The sequence below is a fragment of the Scyliorhinus canicula genome, chromosome 20 (assembly GCF_902713615.1).
Source record: "Scyliorhinus canicula chromosome 20, sScyCan1.1, whole genome shotgun sequence".
Taxonomy (NCBI): Eukaryota; Metazoa; Chordata; class Chondrichthyes; order Carcharhiniformes; family Scyliorhinidae; genus Scyliorhinus; species Scyliorhinus canicula.
In genome coordinates, this window is record NC_052165.1 from 35,486,684 (window position 1) to 35,511,803 (window position 25,120).

General features: G+C 51.6%; 1 protein-coding gene across 7 annotated transcripts in view; it reads left to right on the top strand.

Moving 5' to 3' along the window:
- The first annotated feature begins 46 nt into the window (after window positions 1-46).
- LOC119955196 (tetratricopeptide repeat protein 41) overlaps window positions 47-25,120 on the top strand; it is a 102,132-nt gene continuing 77,058 nt past the window's right edge. The window contains exons 1-4 of one of the 7 annotated variants that reach the window (XM_038781184.1): window positions 47-134; window positions 6,982-8,058; window positions 12,677-12,899; window positions 14,768-14,973. In XM_038781184.1, the coding sequence (XP_038637112.1) occupies window positions 7,257-8,058; window positions 12,677-12,899; window positions 14,768-14,973 (1,231 nt within the window). In that variant the 5' untranslated portion in view covers window positions 47-134; window positions 6,982-7,256. The other 6 variants (XM_038781191.1, XM_038781190.1, XM_038781185.1 and 3 more) reach the window with 6 other exon arrangements.

Below are 25,120 nucleotides of genomic sequence, written 5' to 3' on the forward strand. Positions count from 1 at the left end.
GGGGGGGGGGGGGGGGGGGAGATACAGCTGTGGGCGGGGCCACGGCCCGGGGGCGGGGTCACAGCTGGCGGGTGTGGCCACAGCCGGTGGGCCCGGGGTCGCAGCTGCTATCTGCCCGCTGCATCTTAGCACTGGTCGGTGTTTTTAATTTTGATGGACGGGGATGCGGCTGAACATTGATGGCCACCATTTATATCCCCCCCCCCCCCCCCACCGAAAGCAGCGTTCTCTTGTTCTTGAGGGAGCTGCTGTGATTTGTTTCCGGGGGCAGCTCAGCCCGGGTTGTCCGGGTCGTTTACCATGGCAACCGGCCTTGGAGACGGTTGCGGTGGAAACGGGCCAAGCTCCAGAGGCTGCAGGGGTGAGGCAGCAGGTTCCCGTCCTGGTGAGCTGCTTCTTGGTCGAAGGGGAAAGTGTGTGTTGAGCCAATGTCCGATTCCGATTGATTCAAAGTTAACCTGAGACGGTCCAGTTCGTGTTTTTTTATTCTGAGGGACGGAACGAAAAGGGAGACAGGAGAGGAAAAAGATCACCCCTTGTAAAAAGGAAGAGTTGCCTTTTCAGGGCCAGCTGGAAGTATTATAAACTGTGGAGAGGACAGTGGGGAACCTCAAAAGGACAGACAAGTTGGTGGATTGGGCAGAGAGATGGCAGATGAAGTTCAATGCGGAGAAGTGTGAAGTGATGCATTCTGGCAGGAAGAACATGGAGAGACAAGGGACCGGATTCTTCTGCCCTGCCCGCCGCAGGGTCACTACGGGCGGGACGCAGACCGTGTAAAGCTCCATTGACCAAGGGCGGAAATTTACGGTCGCTGGATGGGCACAGCCGCAGAATCCCGCCCAAGATAAAATAACGGGTTAAATTCTTCAGGGGTACAGGAACAGAGGGATCTGGGTGTAATGTGCATTGATCATCGAATTTGGCATAGCAGGTGGAGAGCAGTTGGCAAAGCATATAGTATTCTGAGCTTTATTAATAGCGGCATAGAATACAAGAGCAAGGAGGTTATGCTAAACTTATACCAAACACTAGTTATACTGTTCACTGTTCTGCGTGCCACATTATAGGAAGGATGTGAACACATTGGAGACAGTGCAGAAGAGGTTTATAAGAATGGTTCCAGGGATTAGAAACTTCAATTATGGGGATAGATTGGAGAGTTCAGAAGTGGTTTGCCAGGATGTTGCTTGGTTTGAAGGGCATTAGCTGTGAGGAGAGGTTGGATAAACTCTGTTCTCACTGGAACAACGGAGGTTGAGGGGCAACCCGATAGAAGTCTACAAAGTCTGAGGGGCATGGACAGAGTGGATAGTCAGAAGCTTTTTCCCAGGGTTGAAGAGTCAATTACTAGAGGACAGAAGGTGCGAGGGGCAAAGTTTCGAGGAGATGTGCGAGGGAAGTCCTTTACACAGAGGGTAGTGAGTGCCTGGAACTCATTGCCAGAGAAGGTGGTGGAAGCAGGTACAATAGTGACGTTTAAGGATCATCTTGACAAATGCATGAATAGGATGGTAAGAAGTCTTACAACACCAGGTTAAAGTCCAACAGGTTTGATTCAAACACGAGCTTTCGGAGCGCAGCTCCTTCCTCAGCTGCGCTCCGAAAGCTCGTGTTTGAATCAAACCTGTTGGACTTTAACCTGGTGTTGTAAGACTTCTTACTGTGCTCACCCCAGTCCAACGCCGGCATCTCCACATCATGAATAGGATGGGAATAGAGTGATACGGGCCCCGGAAGTGTAACAGGTTTTAGGTTGAATGGGCATGGTCGGCGCAGGCTTGGAGGGCCAGATGGCCTGTTTCTGTGCTGTACATTTCCTTGTTCTTTGTTGTTCGGGACTGTTCTCCTTGGAAAGAAGGCAGCGAATAAGAGATGTTGAAAATTATGAGGGGGCTGGGTAGAGTCCCCTGGGCCAGATGGGATTTATCCTAGGATTCTCTGGGAAGCCAGGGAGGAGATTGCTGAGCCTTTGTCCTTGATCTTTATGTCGTCTTTGTCGACAGGAATAGTGCCGGAAGACTGGAGGATAGCAAATGTTGTCCCCTTGTTCAAGAAGGGGAGTAGAGACAACCCTGGTAATTATAGACCTGTGAGCCTTACTTCGGTTGTGGGTAAAATGTCGGAAAAGGTTATAAGAGATAGGGTTTATAATCATCTTGAAAAGAACAAGTTGATTAGCGATACTCAACACGGTTTTGTGAAGGGTAGGTCATGTCTCACAAACCTTAATGAGTTTTTTGAGAAGGTGACCAAACAGGTGGATCAGGGTAAAGCTGTTGATGTGGTGTATATGGATTTCAGTAAGGCGTTTGATAAGGTTCCCCACGGTAGGCTATTGCAGAAATAAGGAAGTATGGAATTGAAGGTGATTTAGCGGTTTGGATCAGTAATTGGCTAGCTGAAAGAAGACAGAGGGTGGTGGTTGATGGCAAATGTTCATCCTGGAGTTCAGTTACTAGTGGTGTACCGCAAGGATCTGTTTTGGGGCCACTGCTGTTTGTCATTTTTATAAATGACCTGGAAGAGGGTGTAGAAGGATGGGTTAGTAAATTTGCAGATGACACGAAGGTCGGTGGAGTTGTGGATAGTGCTGAAGGATGTTATAGGATACAGAGGGACATAGATAAGCTGCAGAGCTGGGCTGAGAGGTGGCAGATGGAGTTTAATGCGGAAAAGTGTGAGGTGGTTCACTTTGGAAGGAGTAACAGGAATGCAGAGTACTGGGCTAATGGCAAGATTCTTGGTAGTGTAGATGAACAGAGAGATCTCGGCATCCAGGTACATAAATCCCTGAAAGTTGCCACCCAGGTTAATAGGGCTGTTAAGAAGGCATATGGTGTGCTAGCCTTTATAAGCAGGGGGATTGAGTTTCGGAACCACAAGGTCATGCTGCAGCTGTACATAACTCTGGTGCGGCCACACCTGGAGTACTGCGTGCAGTTCTGGTCACCACATTATAGGAAGGATGTGGAAGCTTTGGAAAGGGTTCAGAGGAGATTTACTAGGATGTTGCCTGGTATGGAGGGAAGGTCTTACGAGGAAAGGCTCAGGGAATTGAGGTTGTTTTCGTTAGAGAGGAGAAGGCTGAGAGGTGACTTAATAGAGACATATAAGATAGTCAGAGGGTTAGATAGGGTGGACAGTGAGAGTCTTTTTCCTCGGATGGTGATGACCAACACGAGGGGACATAGCTTTAAATTGAGGGGTGAGAGATATAGGACAGATGTCAGAGGCAGTTTCTTTACTCAGAGAGTAGTAGGGGTGTGGAACGCCCTGCCTGCAATAGTAGTAGACTCGCCAACTTTAAGGGTATTTAAGTGGTCACTGGATAGACATATGGATGAATATGGAATAGTGTAGGTCAGATAGGCTTCAGATGGTTTCACAGGTCGGCGCAACATCGAGGGCCGAAGGGCCCGTACTGCGCTGTAGTGTTCTATGTTCTATGTTCTATTTAGGAAACAAGGCAGCCAGTTTGCACACAGCAAGCTCCGCAAACAGCAAAGTGATAATGAGCAAATACTTTGCGTTCTTTGTGATAAAAGCAGAAAGTGTTGGAAAAGCTCAGCAGGTCTGGGTGCATCTGTGGAGAGAGAAACTGAGTTAACATTCTGAGTCTGTATGACACTTCTTTTTTTGTAATGTTGTTTGAGGGATAAGTATTGGTAAATACACTGTTCTTTGATTAGTGCAATAGGATCTCTTATGTCTACCTGAGAAGGCAGACAGGGTCTCAATTCAATGGTCACCTGAAAGAAGGCACCTCAGATAGCCCGACACTCCCTCACTACTTTACTGGTGAGGTTTTGCTTGAGTCTCTGTGGTGGGACTTGATCCCATTATCTTCTGACATAGAGGGCAGCACGGTAGCATGGTGGTTAGCATAAATGCTTCACAGCTCCATGGTCCCAGGTTCGATTCCCGGCTGGGTCACTGTCTGTGCGGAGTCTGCACGTCCTCCCTGTATGTGCGTGGGTTTCCTCCGGGTGCTCCGGTTTCCTCCCACAGTCCAAAGATGTGCGGGTTAGGTGGATTGGCCATGCTAAATTGCCCGTAGTGTCCTAAAAAAAAGTAAGGTTAAGGGGGGGGTTGTTGGGTTATGGGTATAGGGTGGGTACATGGGTTTGAGTAGGGTTATCATTGCTCGGCACAACATCGAGGGCCGAAGGGCCTGTTCTGTGCTGTACTGTTCTATTCTATGAGAGGCGAGAGTGCTACAACTGAGCCACAGCAGAAAAAAAACCTAGTAACATCAGAATCCATTGGAACGTCTATAAAGCAATTGCACACCTACCTCAATAGAAAAAATTTGTGAGGCCATGGGGAAAAGGCTGGGACTAAATTGGATAGTTCCTTCAAAAAGGCAGCACCTTTATTATAGTTCTATGAAGGTGCTGTTACAGATATTGGGCAGCATCTGAGAGAGGGCACCCTGCATTTTTGTAAGACTTTATGTGAAGAATGTTCCTCCAAGTGCTCCAGTTTCCTCCCACAAGTCCTGAAATATATAGGGCGAGATTCTCCGCAAATGCGGAGAGTTGTAAAGGCTGCCGTGAAACTGGCCGTGTTTCACGGCAGCCTTCACGCCCGTTCCCGGGACCCGATTCATTCCCCCCCCATCGGGGCTAGGAGCGGGACCCCGGAATCACGGCGTTGTGGCCTTAACGACCGTCATTAATGCCGCGTGCCAAGCCGGCACCAACCCGCGCATGCGCGGGTGACGTCATCACGTCATTGACGGAACCCGCGCATGCGTGGTTCCGCATTTCTCCACTGCATTATTTTTTTTTAGGACACTAAGGGCAATTTAGCCTGGCCAATCCACCTAACCCGCACATCTTTGGACTGTGGGAGGAAACCGAAGCACCCGGAGGAAACCCACGCACACACGGGGAGGACGTGCAGACTCCGCACAGACAGTGCCCCAGCCGGGAATCGAACCTGGGACCCTGGAGCTGTGAAGCATTGATGCTAACCACCATGCTACCGTGCTGCCCACTTCCGGGGCCGATTCTCCCCCCCCGGGCGGGGCTAGGAGCGCGGCCCCGTGCGTCACGGCGGCACGGCCTTGACAATGGTCAACAAGGCCACACGTCAATCGTCACGCCGGCTGACGCGTCCGATTACGTCGGCCACGCGTGCGCAGGTTGGACAACGCCAACCCGCGCATGCGCAGTTGCCGTCTTTTCCCTCAGCCGCCCCGCAAGACGTGACGGCTTTATCTTGCGGGGCGGCGGAGGGAAAATAGTGCGTCCTATGCCCCCCTTGGCACGGTCGTGGTACTGCCGTGCCAATCGGGCCCCCAGATGCCCCAAACGGGCATCTGCCGCCCGTTTCACGACGGCAGTGAGCTGGTGTGTTTGCTGCCGTGTTGAAACGGGCGTGAAGGTCCGGCCGCTTGGCCTCGGAGAATCGGCAATCGCCGTAAAAAACGGCGAGCGGCGATTCGTGGCGTGGGTCGGGCGTGGGGGGGGGAGAATAGCGGGAGGGCGTGAAAAATGTCGGGAGGCCCTCCCGCTATTCTCCCACCCGGCGTGGGGGGCGGAAAATCGCTCTCAAAGTGCTGACGGCGGAGTGAAAACCGGAGTGAAAAATGTCGGGAGGCCGCTCCTCGCCCCCTATTCTCCCACCCCAGGGGGTGAGGAGCGGCGCCGCGCCAATTACGCGCGCCGGGCCTTGACGCCCGCGTCAAAACAGCGCCGGGTAAATGACGCGGCAGGCGGCGCCTAAATGACATCACCCACGCATGCGCCTTTGCCGTCCTCCCCTCCGCAAGACATGGAGGATTGATCTTCCTGGGCGGCAGAGGGAAAAGAGTGCATCTTTCAGAGACGCCGTGAGCACCTCGATCCTCCCCCCCCCCCCCCCCCCCCCCCCCCCACACAGCCCCCACACGCAGCGGTCACGCGCTGTTCACGCAGCGACCAGGTGTGCAGGTGTGGTTGGTGCCGCCGTGAACCGGTCAGATTAGGCAGGCTGCTCGGCCCATCCGTGCCGGAGAATCGCCGCTCGACCATTAGAAACGGCGAGCGGCGATTCTCCGAGCGGCCTGTCGCAAAATGCGACACGCCGCTTTGGGGGGGGTGGCACTCGCGCGATTCTCTCGGAGAGTCGCGCCCTCCGTGTCTGCGTGGATTTCCTCCGGGTGCTCCAGTTCCCTCCCACAGTCCAAAGATGTGCAGGTTAGGTGGAATGGCCATGCTACAAATTTCCCCTTAATGTCCTAAGATGTGCAGGTTAGGTGGGGTTGTGGGGATAGGGCAGGGCGTGGGATTAGGTAGGGTGCTCTTTCAGAGGGTTGTGCATACTCGATGGGCCGAATGATCTCCTTCTGCACTGTAGGGATTCTATGCATTCTATGGAATTGAACGGGAAAGAGCAGACCCAAAGGACTGAGTGGCCTACTTTCTTCCATTGGTACTCTTATTTCTTCATGGTACACTTATTTCTTCCGGCACAGTGGGCTGAATGTCCTCTTTCTAAGCTGTAAGGTGCTCCGATTCTGTGGCAATGCACTGTTTCAGCGATGTCAGTGCATGCACCTAAACCAGCAAGATCTATTTGAAGAAGTACAATTGGTTTGTGACGTATAGTAGTGTGTAAAGTTGAATATGTGTATATTGCCTGTTCGTTTAGTGCCAGAGAACTGTTATTGCTCAGTTATTGAGTTTATTTAAGACCTGAGATTTCTAGATTTGTGGATACTAAGAAAGTCAAGGAATATAGGAACAGGACAACAAAGTGATATTGAGGTTGAAGATGAGTTATGATTTCATTCAATGATAAAGCAGGCTCAGGAGGCTTATTCCTGGGTTCTTATGTAATTAAATAAATAACTAACTATCTTTTTACAAATAACTTTAATTATGTTGAAATGCAGTACACATTTGTCAAAGAAAATTGGAAATATGTGCCTTTTGCATTAGAGCTACAAATTTGCACTGATTTCTTATAACCCAAATTTCTATTCAATTTTAGTAGTTGTGAAAAAGCTGAAGTCATCAGCAACATGGAATCCAAGTTATTATGTAAGGAATTCTGAACCCATTCAAAGGACTATACTTATTTCACATCTCCAATGGAATTGCTGCAGAAGTTGATGAACACAAACAAAATAGCTGTATATAATTCCATTTGTACATTCTACAATTTTAAAGGAAAAGTCGCAAGTTTTATGATTTTAAAAAAACCCTGAAAACAGTGCTCATTCTTTATACAAAAGATCTTCAGAAAATATTCTAAAATTTTCAACAATGAATGAATATATAAAAAAACAGAGGAACTCTGAGACAGAGGAAAGTGACTGTCTTACATGCCACCCAGGTTTCACCTATAGACCACCCATTCAGGTTTTTCTCTGTTCAACGTCTGAGGATTTCCAAGAGGAAAGAAACTATTTGGAAAATGATATTTTTCCTCTTCTAAGTGAATTTTGTAATACCAGAAGAAGCTGCTTAAAGGTATTAGATGTGCACTGGGCATCACAAGAAGGACGTCATCACCAGAGCACAGATTCCCACCAGCTAAAGGTTTCACTAGACATCATCACCAAACGCTTACCTTTCTTCATATGCATGTTAGGTCAGAAATATGGTGATTATTGCTCACCGGATGCAAAGTGCTTTACAGCAGATGGAACAGATATGGAAGCTTTATCCAAGGTAGAAAAAAATATACATATTGCAGCAAGAAATGGTTACTCTTGGATATTGCATGAAGATTACAAAGACTGCAGTCTGCTGGAGCTTGAGATAACTGAAGCAGCTTTACTGAATGACTCTGGGTTCAGCTTCTTTTATTTCCGAGATTCCCAGTATATCGATAATTTTCTTCTCCATGTCCCGCAAAATGAAAGGGAAATGATAGCGAGTAAATATAAAAGTAGGGATCATTATGAGGAACAGCGGGTGGGGGAGCTGAAAGAAAAGATAGTCAATAAAGGATTACCTGTTGAAATTTTTAGGACAATTGAAGAATTCGGAGAAGCAGTCTTGATAAACTGTAGACATGTTATTGACCAGTTGTATCCCATGGATTTAGTTCCTTTGCAAACAGGTAAGCTTATCGTGTGATTGTGTAACAATGTCAACTACAGTTCTATTCTTGGCTCAGCTATTAGCACAATTGACCACTGGTGTCATTGAAGCAGTTTCTTCCTGAAGGACATAGATTGGAAGTTATTCTTCAGTCAAAATAGTGAAAAATAACTTCCCAGTCAATGTTTGTAAAGATTAATTCCTCTGAATCGTTATTATGACATTATCAACTCATAGGGAAAAGAAAATTTTAAAATTTTACTAAGCTGATTTAATAGCTCATGATGTTTGTTTGACATCTGTAAATTTAGCCAATGAAATGGGAAGTACATTGAAGAGAATGTACTGGCCCTGCACACCTCTTTGCCATTAATGTCAGTGGTATTGAGGGACAATGGAATATGAAGAACTTCCTGTCCTTGAGCAATCCCTCCATCGTGTTGTGTGGCACTACCACTGTGCAAAATGAGTTTGATTTCTAACAGATCCAGCAACTCAAGATTGGGCATCCATGAGGCTCCGTGGGCCATCGGCAGTGGCAGAATTATACTCAAACCCAATCTTTAACCTCATAGGCCAGCATATGCCCCCATTATCACCAAGTCAGGGGATCAACCCTAGATCATTGAGAGTGCAGGAGGGCATGTCAGGAGCAGCACCAGGCATACCTAAAAATACGGTGTCAACCTGGTGAAGCTATAACACAGGACTACTTGTATGCCAAACAGCAAAAGCAGCAAGAGATGAATAGAACTGAGGGATCCCACAGCCAATGGATCTGATCTAAGTGCTGCAGTCCTGCCACATCCAGTCGTGAATGGTGAACAATTAAACAACAGATGATGATCCATCTCAGCCTCCTCCAGATGTCCCCATCATCACTGCAAGTCTGCAGCCAATTCGATTAATTCCTCCATGTGACATCAAAAAACGGTCGCAGAGGACAGCACGGTGGCTCAGTGGCTAGCATTGCAGTCTGATGGCGCCGAGGTCGCAGGTTCGATCCCGGCTCTGGGTCACTGTCCATGTGGAGTTTGCACATTCTCCCCGTGTTTGCGTGGGTTTCGTCCCCACAACACAAAAAAAGATGTGCATGGTAGGTGGATTGAACACGCTAAATTGCCCCTTAATTAGAAAAAATTAATTGGGTACTCTAAAATTTTAAAAAACATTGCAGGCACAGGGTACTATAAATATTATGGACCCTGACAGTATTCTGGCAATAGTACTGAAGAACATGCCGCACCTCCGGCCAAGCTGTTCCAGTATAGCTACAATGCTGGCATCTACCCGTCAATGTGGAAAATTGCCCAGGCATGTCATGCAGACAAATAAACAGAACAAATCTAACACAGCCAATTACTGCCCATCAGTCTAAAAAAGGGCGGGAGAGGGCTAGAATGCAATTTTCAAATTGCAGGTTGGCGGACCCAAACATTCTGGAGCACCATTGTTGGCTACAATGCAGGGGAGCCATCAAGTCAAGTTTGTCAAAACCTTTTGGCAAAATGGGTTATTGGCCCAGAAATAGTGCAGTATCTTTTTGTTTGCTGTTTGGCTACTTCTGTCCTGTGAGGCTGCTGAACTTCTGATCTCCTGCCTCCCCTATTCTGCAAGGCAGAGGGCAAGCCCAGTTCTGGCTGTCATCAGTCTTTGAGGATTGCACTGAGCAGTCAGCTCCCACCTCTTGGCAGCACTCTGCACCATTAATTGAACACAAACTTGCCTCTGGTCCAAATAGGAGACCTGCATTTGAAAGATCCTGATGCAAACGAGAGGTGATGCAAAGTCAGGACCCAAAAATGATCCAGGCACCGAGTTCCCAGTCCCAGATTGAAAATGAAGCACATGGGGCGAAATTCTCCCAAAACGGGAGAAATCGTCAAACTGCCGTAAAACCCGGGCGGGTTTTACGGCATCGCGCCCCTTCCCGACGGGGGACCGATTCTGGTCCCCCGTCGGGGCTAGCAGCCCGACGTCGGAGGCCCCGACAAGTCGGGCTTAACGAAAATCGTTAAGCCCGCTTGTCGGACTTAGCGCCGGCTGACGCGTCATATGACGTCAGCCGCGCATGCGCAGGTGGGAAGACTCCACCCGCGCATGCGCGGGTGACGTCATCGCGTTTTTGCGCGAAACCCGCGCATGCGCGGTCCGGGTTGCCCCTCAGCCGCCCCGCGTATTGATACTGCGGGGCGGCGGAAGGACAAATAGTGCGCGGGCATCGGGCCCGCTGCCCGCGATCGGTGGGCACCGATCGCGGGCCCATGGCACCCTTGGCACGGCCGTGGTACTGCCGTGCCAATCGGTGCCATGGTTATTTTTTTCCAGGTGGTCACGACGTTTTTACGAATGGCAGGACCAGGTGTGTTTGCCGTTCGTAAAAAGGTCGTAAAGGGCTGGGACTTCGGCCCTTCTAACAGCTGTGAATCGCTGCCGGCCGTAAAAAAACGGCGGCAGCGATTCGTGTCGGGATTTCGGCGGGGGGGTGGGAGAATAGCGGGAGGGCGTCAAAAAAGTCGGGAAGGCCCTCCCGCTATTCTCCCACCCGTCGTGGGGGGGGGAGAATTTCGCCCATGGGGCGCGATTCTCCGCCCCCCACGACGGGTCGGAGAATAGCGGGAGGGCCTTCCCGACATTTTTCCCGACCTCCCGCTATTCTCCCCCCCCCCCCCCCCCACGCCCGCCCCCCGACACGAATCGCTGCTCGCCGTTATTTTACGGCGAGCAGCGATTCTCCCCTAGCCGATGGGCCGATTTTCTAGGCCTTTACGGCCGTTTTCACGAACGGCAACACACCTGCTCTCACCGTTCGTGAAAACGGCCGCAAAGTGCCGTTCTGGGTAACCATGGCACCGATTGGCACGGCCGCACCACGGCCGTGCCAAGGGTGCCATGGGCCCGCGATCGGTGGGCACCGATCGCGGGCAGCGGGTCCGAACCCCGCGCACTCTTTGTTCCTCCACTGCCCCGCTGGATCAGTCCGCGGGGCGGCTGAGGGGCATACCGGCCCGCGCATGCGCGGGTTTCACGCATATGCGTGATGATGTCGTCCGCGCATGCGCGGGTTGGAGCTGTCCAATCCGCGCATGCGCAGCTGACGTCATTGTGCGCGTCAGCCGCCGTTAACTTTGGCGCGCCCGCTAAGCCTGCGATGCCGAGGTTCACGGGGCCCCGCTGCTAGCCCTGACCGGGCAGTAGAATCGAGTCCCGGGAGGGGGCGCGGAGGCTGCCGGGAAACACGGCCGGTTTCACGGCAGCCTTCATGACTCTCCGCATTTGCGGAGAATTGCGCCCATGGTGTCAAACCACACTTCAGAGCCAGTTCTGCAGAAATTGGCCATTTGAATGTTTCTCTACTTGTAGATTTCTCTCCCTAACAGCACTGGGTGTGTACCTACACCACATGGGCTTCTGCGGTTCAAGAAGGTAGCTCACCGCCACTTTCTCAAGAGCAATTAGGGGTGGGCAATAAATGCTGGCTTAGCCAATGATACTCACATCCCATGAAATAATTAAATAAATACACCTTAAGACATGACGGGAATATATTTATTGGTTTCTTGCTTTCCACCATTTAGGTATTTCTGATAATGCCTGATTATTCTATAATAAATAGGCAAATTAATAATAAACAACAACAATTAATGATAAATTGATAAACACTTCTGATAGTTGTGCTTATTTCCTTTTTACAAGCCAAAGGTAAATGCTTAAGTTAACCTCAGGGAGTGCGGAACCTAAGACAACTTGGGCGGGATTCTCCGCCGCCGGGATGCCAAAATAGGTTTATCGACAGCATGGAGCTGCCCCACAATGGGAAACCCCATTGACCGACCGACGTAACGGAGCATCCTGCTGGCGGGGTGAGGCAGAAATGTGGCGCGGCGGGACGGAGCATCCCGTCCCATGACTTTATTATTGCCATTACATTATCATACTGATAACTGCATAATCATTAAACAGAAGGTAGGATTTATTTGGTGGGTATAAACAAAAACAGCATGGAACATCTATTTTAGTCAAATTTGAAATGTGAAAAATATCATACAGTTCTTAAGGTGCTGGGCTAGCAGTTTCCTCAGAACAGCATAAAATCATATTTTGATTGGACAGTTAACATATCACATTAATAAAATTGACATTTACAGAGAGAAAGCAGGAATGAAAGCCCGCAAAAGACATATTATCCACCCCCTGGTTTTGATGAGAATGAAACGGCCATCAATATACATTTGAAATGAATGGATTTAAGAATTATTCACTGATAATAGTATACGGCAGATTAGCTTCTAGATTTGCCTGTAATGTGAAGCTAATGATAAACCATTCATCCTGTTGTCCAGCTGTGGTGCCTTGAATTAAAAAAACAGTGTGTCACATAGTCATATAGTAATAGCCAGTGCATTATAAAATTAGGTTACTTATAAAAACTCCACAATAGACCTTTTGAAGATTTTAGTCTATGTGTTATTGTTAGACTGGATGTCTTAGAACATTGGCTTTATAGAGTCTACTTTGCAATATTGTAATTGAAGATATATTACAGCATCCTATAGTAATTTTAATTAAACCAAATGTAGCACATATTAACTGTTGTCATTGAACTGTGTAGCATTGGAATAAATGAAACTTGCCAGGAATGTTCTCTCTTTCAGATCATGAAAGTTATCTAGAACTTTGTTATCATGAAGCATTTTCTCAAAGGTATTGCCAAGTTTTTGTGCGAACAACAGAAACACAGAAGGTTTTTGAAATTCTAGACACATTTGCCGTTGCTTCCCATCGTGACATTCAAATTGAAGCCAACAATGGATTACCTGACTTGAAGCGTGCCAGTGTCTTATATACAATGATGCCAAGGTGCAGTAGACAAAAAGAGAAAACCTTGAATTTGATTCAGGCGTGTGCAATTGTAATGTTCAAGAACATGACATAAGATCATTAAACTTTGTGGCTTTATATTTTGAATTCCTTTCTTGGTCTTGTTCTATTACATTTCCATTCGCTGATACCGATTTTATTCTTGCTGTTAATTCTCTCAATATTTTTCCAAACTGTTAGTTTTAATATGTTCTTTTATAATAATTGATGCTTGGTGCTAATACTGCCATGACAATGATTTCATTAGTCTGGCACTTCAAATCTATCGCAGCTAAGATCGCAATACTGGATGATGATAAATTTGTGTGTGAAACAACAATTATGAATGCAGATCAATTTCTATGCATTCCTGCAACCAGAAAATGATTTTGTGGAAGATGAAATTTAAAATGGGGAGAGGTGGAAATTTTACAATAAAATGCAGAAATATATACATAGTTTAAATGTTAAATTTATGCATTCAATCGTTCTTCAAATTCCTTCTAAAGAACTGGATGAAGAATTAGTGTAACGTTTGTTTTGACCGAGCCAACTGAATAAAGTCCTGGATATAAACAAGTCACAAATTACAGGGAAGGAGCAATACTTTAATCCGGAAGGAACACCTTCTCCTTCTCCTTCAGGCACAATGCCCTAAGAGGGTGTTAGCGACTATGAACTTGTATTGCATTGATCCATGTGTGCTACTGTATGGTTGACCAGGAAAATTTCCCACTCTCACTACCTGCCCTCAGGCGTACTGGGAGGATTCTCAGGCTGATAATTAACCTGGCTTAAAGGTAGGGATGCTACAACTGCTCTACAAGATCTGAAGGAGCACCACGTTGAGAAAAAAAACTATATACTGTTGCGATTTTCTCTTTGATCAGATCAAGAATATTTAAAACATTTGTGAGAAATAATCCATGCTACAGTGCCGGGAAATCCATATTGAACAGTTACTTTATTAGCAGCTTCATGGAATCATCATGGATGTCGTGTTAGAATAATAAGTAAAGGGCAGCACGGTGGCGCAGTGGTTAGCACTGCTGCCGTACAGTGCCAAAGTACCAGGTTCGATCCCGGCTCTGGGTCACTGTCCGTGTGGAGTTTGCACATTCTCCCTGTGTCTGCGTGGGTCTCACCCCCACAGCCCAAAGATGTGCAGTGTAGATGGATTGGCCATCCCAAATTGCCCCTTAATTGGGGAGAAAAAAAAATTGGATATTCTAAATTTATTTTGTAAAAATGGCAGCACGGTGGCTTAGTGGTTAGCACTGCTGCCTACGCCGCTGGGGACCCGGGATCAATCCCGGCCCCGGGTCACTGTCTGTGGAGTTTGCACATTCTCCGTGTCTGTGTGGGTTTCATTCCCACAACCCAAAGATGTGCAAGGTAGATGGATTGGCCAGGTAAATTGCCCCTTAATTGGAAAAAAATAATGGGTACTCTTAAAAAGTAAAAAAAGAATAGAGGTGGGGAGGGTTAAACTTCAAAGGATAACATTGTTTCCCTTGGTGGAGAATTCTAGAACCAGGGAACATAGTTTCAAGATAAGAGGCAGAAGGTATAGAGGGGACATGAGGAGGCAGTTTTTTATACAGAGGTAGATGGAGTCTGGAATTCGCTGCCCAATTTGGTGGTGGAGGCAGAGACCCTAAACTCTTTTAAAAAGTACCTGACCTTTCACCTTAAGTGTTCTAAGCTACATGATATGGACAGGCTGCAGGAAGGTGTGATTAGAAAGGGCACCTGGGTGTCCTCAGGCTGGCATGGACAAGGTGGACCGAATGGCCTCCTGTGCTGTAATTTTTTTAAGATTCTAAGTTGATCGCTTTCTGATATTTTTTCTTCTGGTTGATTTGTAGACTGAAAGGTGGTACATCTGTTCTATTACTTTGCGGAGAGAAAGGCTGTGGCAAGTCAGCAGTGATCTGCAACTGGCTAAAACACTTCACACAGAAAAACCCAAATACCCTGATGATAACTCACTTTGTGGGAAGTAGCTGTGCCAGCCATGACATCATGTCCTTCATGAGGCACTGTATTTTAAAACTACGTCATGAATATTTTGGTAATTATAATTTTTTGAGAATCAAGCATGATAAATATTTATGGACATTGTTAAGATATATTGTTTGTCAGTCAATAAAGTATAAACAGCATGTCTGGATTCGTATAAAAATGGAGCCATTCAGCATCTGTTCATCATGCATATGTCCATTTCCTTTTGATGTTAAGATGGCAGTAGTACTTGAATGTAGAAAGTATTTTTCTAAAGGTATGTCAAATAAGTGGTGATGTTTACTATTGGACACCATAACCAAAAATTTGGATAAGCAAGGGACTTCCGGTGTGCACCATGGAGTGAGTGGTCACACACACGGCAGCTCCTGCTAAGATCACAGAAAAGAGCTCTTTTTTAAGCAATATGGAGTGGAATTTTTATGAAAAAGTATAGGTGAATGTAGGAGGAGTTTTTCACCCAGGAATGATATGTTTCTTGGTTTTCAGTCCCGCAGAAACAGTGTAGGATTTGGCTGGGGCTGCAGCAGAGAGACAAAAGCCTATTCAGCATGCTGGTGGGGGAAGGGCTGTGTTAGAGGCCTCAAGCTGACCTGAGGGCCCTTGTGAAAGCTGGATTCTAGCATCAAAGGGAACAACTGGAAAATATTTCACCAAGGGCTCTTTTAAGGGCCCGCAACGGCGCTGATTTGATTTTTCCCCAGGTGGGACCGCAGCCTCGGCATTTGGCGGCCGGTGGATGGGCTGGGCTAGAAGTGGAGCGACCAGAAAATCAACTTTGCAGCAGAAGAAGGTGCGAGGCAAAAAGGACAAGATGGTGGCAGGCGGGGAACCGGCAGCATGGCAGCAGTGGGCGAGGGAGCAGCAGGAGCTGCTGCTGCGCTCCTTCCAGGAACTAAAAGCTGAGATCCTAGAGCCGTTGAGGGCATCGCTGGACAGGCTCCAGGTGACTCAGACGGCTCAGGCGGCGGAGATTTGGGAGCTGCAGCAAAAGGCTTTGGAGAACGAGGACGAACTCCTCGGCCTGGCGGTGAAGGTGGAGCCGCACGAGGCACTTCATAAGAAATGGTTGGCAAGGATGGAGGAGGTGGAGAACCGCTCCCGCCGGAAGAATCTGCGAATTTTGGGCCTCCCGGAGGGGCTGGAAAGTTCGGATTTGGGGGCCTACGTGGTCCTGATGCTGAACTCTCTGATGGGCGCGGGGTCGTTCCGGGGACCCCTGGAGCTGGAGGGTGCCCATTGAGTGCGGCTGTGGAAGCCCGGGCCGAACGAGCCACCCAGGGCGGTGCTGGTTCGATTTCAACGCTTGGTCGACCGTGAGTGTGTGCTTCGTTGGGCGAAGAGGGAGAGGAGTAGTAAGTGGGAGAATACGGAGATCAGGATTTACCAGGACTGGAGTGCGGAGGTGGCGAAGAGAAGGGCTGGGTTTAACCGGGCGAAGGCAGTGCTCCACAAGAAGGGGGTCAAGTTTGGCCTGTTACAGCCGGCACACCTGTGGGTCACTTATAAAGACCGCCAACTTTATTTTGACTCCCGGAGGACGCTTGGACTTTTGACCAGGCAGAGAAGCTGGACTTGAACTGAGGACAGGGGGCTGGGGAACGTTATACGCAGCCCGGAGGCTTTGTCCTCCTTGATGTCCTTTCGCTCTTTTTGGTTCTATTGGACGATGTTTTTTTTTTTGCTGTCTTGCCTTTTCTTATCTGCTTTTCGGGACTGTTATCTGTTTACTTGGGTGTTTTATATCATGTTGGGATTTTTATTATTTCACTGGTTACGGGTTTGGGTGGGGTTCGTGGCCCTGTTGGGTCATGTGCCTGTCTACCCGCGTTTTGGGTCGGGGGGGCGGAGCTTGGGATGGGGGCGCGGGCCTCTCTCCTGCGCTGGAGAAGCAGGGGGCGGGGTCGGCATTGGGGGAATGGTTGGGGGACACTGGGAGGGTAATTTGGGTGGTGGGAGCAGCCGGGGTCAGCAGGAGTCGGCTGACTTACGGAAGTACAACGACCGGAGTTACGCAGCTGGGGGGGCCCTAGCCTGGGGGGGGGGATACCGGGTTGCTGCTGGAATGGCCAAGAAGGAGCTGGAGCGTGCAGAGGGGATCAGGATGCCGGTCTGTCGCTGAGGACTGAGTGGGGGGCGCGGGCACGTGGCGGACTACGGAAGGGTGATGGCTAGTTGACGGGGGAGGGGGGCAGGTGGCCCTCCGATCCGGCTGATCACCTGGAATGCGAGGGGACTGAATGGGCCGGTCAAACGGTCCCGCGTGTTCGCGCACCTGAGGGGGCTGAAGGCGGATGTGGCTATGCTTCAGGAGACGCACCAGAAGGTGGCGGATCAGGTCAGGTTGAGGAAGGGGTGGGTGGACCAAGTGTTGCATTCGGGGCTGGATGCAAAAAACTGGGGCGTGGCGATCCTGGTGGGGAAGAGGGTGTCGTTTGAGGCGTCGAGTGTGGTGGCAGACAGCGGCGGGAGGTACGTGATGGTGAGCGGCAAGCTGCAAGGGGAGCGGGTGGTGCTGGTCATGCCCCGAATTGGGATGATGCGGGTTTCATGCGGCGCATGTTGGGCCAGATTCCAGATTTGGAGGTGGGGGGCCTGATAATGGGGGGGATTTCAACACGGTGCTGGATCTGCCACTGGATCGATCCAGTTCCAGGACGGGTCGGAGGCCTGCGGGGGTTTATGGACCAGATGGGAGGGGTGGATCCTTGGAGGTACGCGAGGCCGAGCGCCAGGGAATTTTCATACTTCTCCCATGTGCATAAGGCCTACTCCCAGATCGACTTCTTTGTTTTGAGTAGGGCGCTGATTGCGGGGGTAGTAGACGCTGAGTACTCGGCGATAGCCATTTCTGACCATGCCCCACATTGGGTGGCCCTCGAGCTGGGGGAGGAGATGGACCAGCGGCCGTTGTGGCACTTGGAGGTGGGGCTGCTGGCGGATGAGGATGTGAGGGTGCGGGTTCGAGGATGCATCGAGAGTTACCTGGAGGCCAACGATAATGGGGAGGTCCGAGTGGGGACGGTCTGGGAGGCGCTGAAGGCGGTGGTTTGGGGGGAGTTGATCTCCATTCGGTCCCACCGGGAGAGAGGGGAGCAGAGAGAAAGGGAGAGATTGGTGGGGGAGATGGTGAGGGTGGACAGGAGGTACGCAGAGGCCCCGGAGGAGGGATTGCTGAGGGAGCGGCGCAGCCTTCGTGCTGAGTCCGACTTGTTGACCACCAGAAAGGCGGAGGCTCAATGGAGAAAGGCTCAGGGTGCGGTGTACGAGTATGGGGAGAAGGCGAGTAAGATGCTGGCACACCAGCTCCGTAAGCGGGATGCAGCTAGGGAGATTGGTGGAGTTAAGGACCGGGGACAAAATGTGGTGCGGAGGGGGGTAGACATTAATGGGGTCTTCAGGGACTTTTATGAGAGACTATATCGGTCAGAACCTCCGGCGGTGAAGGGGGTGATGGGGCGCTTTTTGGACCGGCTGAGATTCCCGAGGGTGGAGGAGGGACGGGTGGAGGGTCTGGGGGCGCCAGTTGAGCTTGAGGAGCTGGTTAAAGGGATAGGGAACATGCAGTCGGGGAAGGCGACGGGGCCGGATGGGTTCCCGGTTGAATTTTACAAGGCGTATGCAGACCTGCTGGGCCCCCTGTTGGTTAGGACCTTCAACAAGGCGAGGGGGGGGGGGGGGGCTTTGCCCCTGACGATGTCTCGGGCGCTGATCTCCTTGATACTTAAGCGAGACAAGGATCCCCTGCAGTGTGGGTCATACAGGCCGATCTCACTCCTGAATGTGGACGCCAAGTTGTTGGCAAAGATCTTAGCCACGAGGATAGAAGATTGTGTGCCGCAAGTTATCCACGAGGATCAAACGGGGTTTGTGAAGGGGAGGCAGCTGAACACTAATATACGGAGGCTCTTGAACGTTATTATGACGCCGGCGGTGGAAGGGGAGGCGGAGATAGTGGTGGTGCTAGATGCGTAGAAGGCCTTTGATAGGGTCGAGTCGGGGTACTTGTGGGAGGTGCTGGAAAGGTTCGGGTTTGGGGAGGGGTTTGTCAGTTGGGTGAGGCTGTTGTATGAGGCCCCGATGGCGAGTGTGGCCACGAATAAGAGGAGATCGGAGTATTTTCGACTATACCGAGGGACGAGGCAGGGGTGTCCCCTGTTCCCCCTACTTTTTGCGCTGGCAATTGAACCCCTGGCTATGGCGCTGAGGGAGTCGGGGGATTGGAGGGGGCTGGTCCGGGGTGGGGAGGTGCACCGAGTGTCGCTCTATGCGGGTGACCTATTGTTGTATGTGGCGGACCCGGTGGGGGGAATGCCGGTGGTGATGGGGATTCTCCGGGAATTTGGGGATTTCTCAGGGTATAAGCTTAACTTTGGGAAAAGCGAGCTGTTTGTGGTACACCGGGGGACCAGGAGGGGGGAATTGGGAGGCTCCCACTGAAAAGGGCGGAGAGGAGCTTCAGGTACTTGGGGGTTCAGGTGGCCAGGAGCTGGGGGGCCTTGCATAAGCTAAACCTCACAAGGCTGGTGGAGCAAATAGAGGAGGAGTTTAAGAGGTGGGACATGCTGCCGCTGTCTTTGCGGGTAGGGTGCAGTCAGTCAAGATGACGGTGCTCCCGAGGTTTCTGTTCCTGTTCCAGTGCCTCCCCATCCTTATCCCGAAGGCCTTTTTCAGGCTGGTTCACAGGAGCATTACAGGGTTTGTGTGGGCACACGGGACTCCAAGGGTGAGACGGGTGTTCTTAGTGCGGGGCAGGGATGGGGGGGGGGCTGGCGTTGCCCAACCTCTGTGGGTATTATTGGGCTGCCAACACAGCGATGGTGCGTAAGTGGGTAATGGACGGGGAGGGGGCGGCATGGAAAAGGCTGGAGATGGCATCCTGTGTGGGTACGAGCCTGGAAGCGCTTGCAACGGCGCCGCTGCCGCTCCCTCCGATGACGTATACCGCGAGCCCGGTGGTGGCAGCTACCCTCAAGATTTGGGGGCAATGAAGGCGGCACAGGGGGGAGGTGGGGGCCTCGATGGAGTCCCCGATATGGGGGAACCACCGTTTTTTTCCGGGGAGGATTGATGGCGGGTTCCTGAGTTGGCACAGGGCAGGTGTCAGGAGGCTGGTTGACCTGTTCATAGATGGGAAGTTTGTGAGCCTGGGTGAGCTGGAAAGGATGTTCAGGCTCCCCCAGGGAACACCTTTAGGTACATGCAAGTAAGGGCGTTTGTCATGCGGCAGGTGGCGGGGTTCCCCCTGCTGCCGCCGCGTGGGGTCCAGGACAGGGTGCTCTCGGGGGTATCGGTTGGAGAGGGGAGGATCTCGGAAGTGTACCAGGTGATGCAGGAGGTCGACGAGGCCTCGGTGGAGGAGCTGAAAGATAAATGGGAGGAGGAGCTGGGTGAGGAGATTGAGGAGGGGACGTGGGCGGATGCCCTAAAAAGGGTGAACTCCTCCTCTTCGTGTGCGAGGCTTAGCCTCAGACAGTTTAAGGTGCTGCATAGGGCTCATATGATCGGGACAAGGATGAGCCGGTTTTTTGGGACCGAGGACAGGTGTATTAGGTGCTCAGGGAGCCCAGCAAACCATGTCCACATGTTCTGGGCATGCCCAGCGCAGGGGGAATTTTGGAAGGGTGTAGCAAGTGATGGAACCATCAATTCAGCGAACACGTGTAGGTGGATCGGAACAGAGGCTTTAATACACTTACAACAGAGCCAGCCTATTCGTCGTTGAACTTCAGATGAACTGGCAGGCTGGCTCTAAGGCACTGATCTTTATACATCGGTCCCAGGGGGAGGAGTCCTGGGCGGAGCCAAGGGAGGAGCCCTGTACAAACTCTCACGTACTCCCAGAGCGACTCCCCCTGGTGGTCGGATAGTGCAACTGCCCTTACAATGGTGGATAGTGAACATATATACACGGAGTCATATTGGCAACTATATACAGCATTGATATTACAACGGGTAGATAACGAACATATATACATGGAGTGATATTGGCAACTATATATAATGTGAATCACATTCACCACATTCACCCCCTGTTAAAAAAATCAAGTCCGCCGGGGGTGATGGCTCAAAGAGTCAGCCTGTCTGGTGGACGAATTGTCCATTTTGATCTGCGGAGCACCGGTGTTGCAGCCTCTTGCGGTGGCTGGGCGGGCGTCGAGGTCTGGGGTACTGTTGCCTGCTCCGGGGCGAGTCTTGTCCGAGCCTCATACACCTCCTGGTCAAATGGAGACTGGGGGCGCGGGGGCCGGGCTGGTGCTGGCGCTCGGGACTGGTGGGGTGAGCTCGCAGAATCAGGGGCGCAAGGGGGCGGCCGCATAGGGAACGGGGAAAGGAGTTCCTCGGTGGGGGTAGATGGGGGGCTGGATCCAGCGGGTGCCAGGTCCCGGAGGGATACTGTGTCCTGGCGACCGTCCGGGAACTCAACAAATGCGTACTGTGGGTTGGAATGAAGCAGGCGCACCTTTTCAACAATGGGATCGGTCTTGTGCGCCCTGACGTGCTTCCTTAGGAGAACCGGGCCTGGCGTCCTCAGCCACGCCGGAAGTGAGACCCCTGTGGTAGTGCCCCTGAAAAAAATGAAGAACCGCTCGTGGGAGGTTTGGTTGGTAGCTGTACACAGGAGGGATCTAATTGCGTGGAGCGCGTCAGGGAGGACTTCCTGCCATTGGGAAACTTGGAGCTTCCTGGACCTGAGGGTCAGTAGGACGGTCTTCCAGATCGTCGCGTTCTCCCTCTCCACATGTCCGTTCCCCCTGGGGTTGTAACTGGTAGTCCTGCTCGAGGCGATGCCCTTGTCGAGCAGGTACTGACGCAGCTCGTCACTCATAAAGGACGCACCCCGTTCCGGTGGCAGCGATGACGTAGGAAGCCGCACATTTGGGAGCTCCCGTTTTAAACGGACTTTTCGGCTCTTTTTAGAGCCCAAAGCGGAAATTTTTCGACGTCTCCCGGTGGGAGAAGGTGTGCTGATCGACTTTCCCCGCAGTCCATGACTCGAACTCGGAGTGGAAAGGGGGAAAAAACGGCAGCAGCTCCCCAGAAAAAACGGGGGAAGGAATCCAAGATGGCGGCCGGCGGAGCTCCAGAGGAGTGGAAGCAGTGGGCCCTGGAGCAACAAGCTGCTCTCCTGCGCTGTTTTGCAGACTTCAGGGCTGAAGTACTGAGCTCTCTGCAGAAAACGAACAGAAGGCTCTCGGAGATTCAGACGACCTAGGGTGCTGCCATCAAGGAGTTGCAGACGCAGGCCACTGAACGAGAGGAGGAGGCCGGGATCCTCGTGAGTAAGGTGGAGGGGCACGAGGCACTCCACAAGAAGTGGCAGGAACGCTTCGAGGAGCTTGATCAACGCATGAGGCGGAAAAATCTGCGGATCTTGGGCCTTGCGGAGGGGCTGGAGGGGTCGGACCTGACAACCTACGTGGCTACGATGCTGAGCTCGCTAGTGGGGGCCGGGTCTTTCCATCTGCCCTTGGAGCTGGAGGGAGCACACAGAGTACTGGCCAGGAGGCCTAAGGAGAATGAACCCCCGCGTGCGGTGCTGGTGAGGTTCCACCTGTTCAGTGATCGGGAGTGTGTGCTACGCTGGGCCAAGAAGGTGAAGAGCAGCAATTGGGAGAATGGGGTAGTACGGATATACCAGGATTGGAGTGCGGAGGTGGCTAAGCGGCGGTCCGGGTTTAATCGGACGAAAGAGGTGCTTTACAAGAAAAAGATAAAGTTCGGAAAGTTGCAGCCTGCGCGCCAGTGGGTAACTTATTCGGACCGGCATTATTATTTTGATTCCCCGGAGGAGGCGTGGGCCTTCGTGCGGACGGAGAAACTGGACTTGAACTAGGGGTTGGGGGTTGCGGGGTCAGTTGTAATATTTTAGTGCTGGATTCTGCTGTTGCTGTGTTCTCTTTTTTTGTACTTTTGCAATTTTGATACGGTTATTTATGGGGGTGTTGTTCTGTTATTTTTTTTTGCTGTGGGGCATTGTTTGAGTTTTGTATCTTGCGGGGAGGGTTGGGGGTGTTTGTTGTATTCTATGTCGGGTTGGGGGTATGGAGTGGGGCTGGTATTTGGGAGCTGCGTCAGAAGGGTGTGGTGGAGCAGTGCGAAAGCACGGGCATTCCTCTGGTTTCCCGCGCTGCGGGGCTGGGGGGTGGAGACGATGACGGGGGGAGGCGGGGCCTTAACTGGCACTTCCCCGCGCTGGAGCGGTGCATGGAGGAGGGATAGATTGGGGGATGATCCCACTTTGGGAGGGGTCGGGTTATTGGCGGGCGTTTCCGGGGTCAGCAGAAGTTAGCTGACCCACGGAAGTACAATGGAGGACGGTTCGCGGTTAGGAGGGTTCCTAGCCTGGGGGGGGGGGGGAAGCGGGGGGGGGGGGGGGGGGGGGGGGGAAGGGGAATACCGGGTTGCTGCTGGTAGAGTCAGGAAGGAGCTGGTGGGGGCTGGGGGGACAGAGGTGAGGTGTTGTCGCTGTGGGGACTGGGTCGGGCAGGAGGTGCTGGCCTGGGGCGGGCAGCCGACGGGCTATGGCTAGTCGGCGGGGGAGGGGGGCGGGACACCCTCTGATTCGGTTGGTCACCTGGAATGCGAGAGGATTGAATGGGCCGGTGAAGCGGTCAAGGGTACTTGCTCATCTGAAGGGGCTAACGGCAAATGTGGCAATGCTTCAGGAGACCCACCTGAAGGTGGCGGACCAGGTCCGTCTGAGGAAGGGATGGGTGGGGCAGGTTTTCCACTCTGGGTTGGATGTGAAGAACAGGGGAGTGGCGATTCTGGTGGGGAAAAATGTGTCGTTTGAGGCATCGGAGGTGGTGGCGGATAAGGGGGGGTAGGTATGTTATGGTTAGGGGCAGGCTACAAGGAGAGAAGGTGGTACTTGTTAGTGTGTATGCCCCAAATTGGGACGTATGTTGGGACGGGTCCCGGATCTGGAGGCGGGAGGTCTGATCATGGGGGGGACTTCAATACGGTGTTGGATCCATCACTGGATCGGTCCAGCTCTAGGACGGGTAGGAGGCCGGCGGCGGCCAAGGTACTGAGAGGGTTTATGGACCAGATGGGTGGGGTGGATCCATGGAGGTTTGTGAGGCCGAGGGCACGGGAGTACTCTTTCTTCTCCCACGTACATAGGGTCCACTCTCGGATAGACTTCTTCGTGGTGAGTAGGGGACTGATTCCGAGAGTGGAGGAGGCCGAGTATTCGGCCATTGCAATCTCCGACCACGCTCCGCATTGGATAGAGTTGGAGATGGGGGAGGTGCGGGACCAGCGCCCGTTGTGGCGGTTGGATGTGGGGTTGTTGGCGGAGGAGGAGGTGTGTAGGAGGGTCCGGGCAAGTATTGAGGGGTACCTCGAGGTGAATGATACGGGGGAGGTCCAGGTGGGGATGATCTGCGAAGCCCTGAAGGCAGTGATTCGTGGGGAGCTGATATCCATCCGGACACACAGGGAGAGGAGCGAGAGGAGTGAGAGGGATAGACTGGTGGGAAAGATGCTGGAGATAGACAGGAGGTACGCAGAGGCACCAGAGGAGGGACTGTTGGGGGAGAGGCGCAGCCTGCAGGCTAAATTTGATTTGCTGACCACTAGAAAGGCGGAGGCACAGTGGAGGAAGGCACAAGGGGCAGTGTACGAACATGGTGAAAAGGCGAGTAGGATGCTGGCTCATCAGCTCCGCAAGCGGGATGCGGCTAAGGAAATTGCTGGAGTGAGAGACAAGAGTGGGAATGTGGTGCGGAAGGGGGTAGAGGTGAATGAGGTCTTCAAGGACTTTTACGGGGAACTGTACCGGTCGGAGCCAACGGGGGAGAGGAGGGGAATGGAGAGGTTCCTCGACGGGCTTTCTTTCCCGAAGGTGCAGGAGGAGCAGGTGGAGGGGTTGGGTGCGCCGATTGAGCTGGAGGAGCTAGTTAAGGGGATCGGGAAGATGCAGTCAGGGAAGGCACCAGGGCCCGATGGGTTCCTGGTGGAATTTTATAATAAGTTTGTGGACCTAGTGGGCCCCTTGCTGGTGCGGACACTTAATGAAGCGTGGGAAGGGGGGACTTTGCCCCCTACGATGTCGCGGGCCCTGATCTCGTTAATTTTAAAGAGGGACAAGGACCCCCAGCAGTGTGGTTCATACAGGCCCATATCTCTCCTCAACGTGGATGCTAAGGTGCTGGCAAAAATCCTGGCCACCAGGATAGAGGACTGTG